The 3,109-nt window shown below is 39.5% G+C and overlaps 1 protein-coding gene across 2 annotated transcripts; it reads right to left on the bottom strand.

Moving 5' to 3' along the window:
* LOC130979840 (probable receptor-like protein kinase At5g24010) lies at positions 1-2,823 on the bottom strand. 2 transcript variants are annotated; one of them, XM_057903384.1, is made up of 2 exons: positions 2,341-2,823; positions 1-1,914 (listed from the first exon to the last, which is right to left on the bottom strand). In XM_057903384.1, the coding sequence occupies exons 1-2, from the start codon at positions 2,659-2,661 to the stop codon at positions 172-174; spliced, it is 2,064 nt and encodes a 687-aa protein (XP_057759367.1). In that variant the 5' UTR covers positions 2,662-2,823; the 3' UTR covers positions 1-171. The 2 variants fall into 2 exon arrangements, with proteins under 2 accessions (XP_057759367.1, XP_057759368.1); XM_057903385.1 differs by having other exon boundaries at positions 1-2,823.
* Between the last annotated feature and the right edge of the window lie 286 nt (positions 2,824-3,109).

The following is a 3,109-nucleotide window of genomic DNA, read 5'->3' as shown; positions in this document are numbered from 1 at the left end:
GTTTCAATATTGTGAAGCTTAAAACATGATGAAAACAAAGATTACTCTAACATTTGTATTACAAACTATAAGTAAATGCAGCTAACTATGATTATCTCTTTATAAATCTGATACTTCTTTAGTACATCAGTAAGAATTTGCAACATTTGTAGCATTTTTTATCCTATCTCTCTATCTGCCTTCATTGGTCATTAGTTGAGAAAAAACCTGGCTAGAACTTATGTCAGAATAGCCTTTATCAGAATCATCTTCGGTTCTTGTGCTGCTAGAAGCATTCCCGGGAACAATCGTCGCAGTCGCTTTATCCGGTTCACCTTGTTGTCCATTTTCTTGGAGCTGAAGCAAGTACTCCAAATTCCACAACACATCACCCATGCTTGGCCTATCAACACCATACTCAGCCAAACATTTCTCTGCTGTTTCCCCGAATTTCTTCAATGAACTCTCCTTGATTTGTCCAACAAGACGCGGATCAATGATTTGTTCAAGCATTCCCTTCTTCTGACATTCAAGTGCCCATTCTGCTAAATTCACCTGTTCCCTATCAAGTTGTGGATCAACAGCAGGCCTTGCACACAGCACCTCGAAAAGCACAACGCCGAATGAGTACACATCTGACTTATCCGTGAGTTGCTGCCTCCGGAAATACTCTGGATCAAGATAACCAAAACTACCCTTGACATTAGTACTCACATGAGTTTCATTGATACATGGCCCTGATCTTGATAGACCAAAATCAGCAACCTTGGCCACATAATTCTCATCAAGCAAGATATTGGTTGATTTGATGTCCCGGTGAATGATTCCTTGCGCGAAACCAGTGTGAAGATAATGCAGACCTCTAGCCGCGCCAATGCATATCTCGAGTCGCTGCTTCCAGGACAAAGGTGGATGTGCTGAAGAGCCATACAGATGCTTCTTAAGTGGTCCTTTCTCCACATACTCATAAACAAGAATCATTTCTGAATGTTCTTCACAGTATCCAACCAGCGAAACAAGATGGCGATGGCGAATCTTGGACAAAATAGTGATTTCAGTCTGGAATTCCGGAAGGCCCTGCCTTGATCCTGGCATCCCTCTCTTGACAGCAACCTTTAAATTGTCCCTGAGAACTCCTTTATAAACCATGCCAAAACCTCCAGACCCTATAATCAAAGTTCTATCGAAATTGTTTGTTGCTAATTGAATCTCAGCAAAAGGGATCTTCAAACCAAGATATCCATAAGAACCAGGAGATGGAAAAGCTACAGCTTCAGACATTCTACTTTGTGAACTCCCTCCAAACATGCGCAACGGCGTCCACACTACACTTTCTACTGATCTTTCTCTTGGTTTCTTCCTCTTGCATTTGACAATAAGCAAAATAGCAGCTACAACTAGAACCAAAACAATAGTCCCTCCAACAATTGAGCCTACCAAAACCCAAATCCTCTTCTTCCTCGGCGAAGCATGCGAATCCATGACATTAACCATCCTCAATATCTCTGCTCCATTCAGTATGGCATTCTTCCTCATTGAACTGCTAAGATCAGAAGGACCAACACTTATCTGAATAACACCCGAATCATCAGAATCTGCAATGAAATCCACATAGACTGGAGATGCAAGTGCGTGGAATGTAAGGGATGACAAATCAACATCCTTATATGCAGAGTAGTTGTTGATATACACATCAAAGTAAAGCAAATTAAGAGCAGGACTAACAATATCACAGAAATGCAACCGAATCAAGTGTCGAACGCCACCGGAAGCCACCGGAAAATTCCATGTTATGTTGAACTGTGAAGCTAAGGTGGACTGATTCATATTCATCTCCTGAGCAGTCATATAAACATTATCCGGCGCAATCTCTCGGGTTGCACCTCCCTTCTGATAATTGGGGGTGTGAGTGGTAACTGCAGCCTTAGCTGCTTCCTTTAAGACAAGAAAATCCTCATCAGGGATCCAAGTCCTCCAAAGGGTATCATTAAAAGGGGTTAATTTCGAACCCCCAACATTGATCCTATGAACAGTTTCAAAAACCTGATTTGAGAAGTTCTTGTACTCCTCAACACCAGAGGCACTAACAAACCTAGCTCCAAAATCTAAAAGAAAATCATCAGGGGCAGAAAAAACTTCCACAGCATTGACAAATCCAAAACCAGAATTCCTCAAAGGCCTAAACATAATTTCAAGAAAATCAGACTCTGATTTCAAAATGAACTCTTTAATCATTGCATCATCATTATTTGGCTTGAAATTGAACCTACTGAGAACCAAATTCCCATCAACCAAGACACTAAAGTTTGCAGATTTAAGATCATGACCTTGTGCCTTAAAAGGTGAGAAATGAAAACGAACCAAGTGAGTGCCGTTTTTCCTCATGCTGAACCTGTAGCCACCATTGTTGGTGAAAACTCTTGCAGTGTGATACAAAGATGGCAACTTTGGATTTGGGTTTTGGTTTCTGAGAGGAAAGGATTTGCCAGAAGAGAGAAAGTTTGAGCCTTGGTTGGTACCATCATCACCAATGAAAATCCTGTTGAAGAATGAAGCATTGTTCTGTGATCCACAGCTTAGGAGGTAGTTGTCTATAGGAGTAAAAGAAGAAGAGAATGGGATCATGAAAAGAAGAAGAATGAAGGGTATGATAATAATGATAACAAGCTTTTGAGTTTCCATGGAAATTGAATTTAATTTTAAGGCCTTTTGTTGTGTATGGAACTCACATGGAAGAAGAAGCAGCCATGAAGATCATTTTTTTGGAGTGAAAGGAAACATGGAGATAAAGACAAACAACAGTGACAGATAGGTATCTGAAGATTTTGCAGTGGATGGATTTATTAAGAGAGAAGAAACAGTGTCACCATGAATTTTCGGTTGCTCTAAGTCAAAGATGTTGTCCCTACTCCCTACCTTCATTTTAAGAAATTGAAAAAAAAAATCATTTTTGTTGAATGTTTCATACGAATTATGTCTTTCCAATACAAACTGAAGTAACTGTACTAGATTCAGATTGGTTTTGTTTTTCTGTTTCTTAGATCTTGTAGGTCCTTACTGAAGTATTAGAATATAAAAAAGGTTTATATAGTTTATTTGTTAATGAATATCTATCATCTACTTGGTGCAA

The sequence above is a fragment of the Arachis stenosperma genome, chromosome 5 (genome assembly GCF_014773155.1).
Source record: "Arachis stenosperma cultivar V10309 chromosome 5, arast.V10309.gnm1.PFL2, whole genome shotgun sequence".
NCBI classification, from domain to species: Eukaryota; Viridiplantae; Streptophyta; class Magnoliopsida; order Fabales; family Fabaceae; genus Arachis; species Arachis stenosperma.
The sequence above is the reverse complement of the archived record's forward strand: the minus strand, read 5'-3'. Positions and strand labels throughout refer to the sequence as shown.

Coding starts and splice junctions, on each gene's coding strand:
- LOC130979840 (XM_057903385.1), bottom strand. CDS start 2,661: ATGGAAACTCAAAAGCTTGTTATCATTATTATCATACCCTTCATTCTT.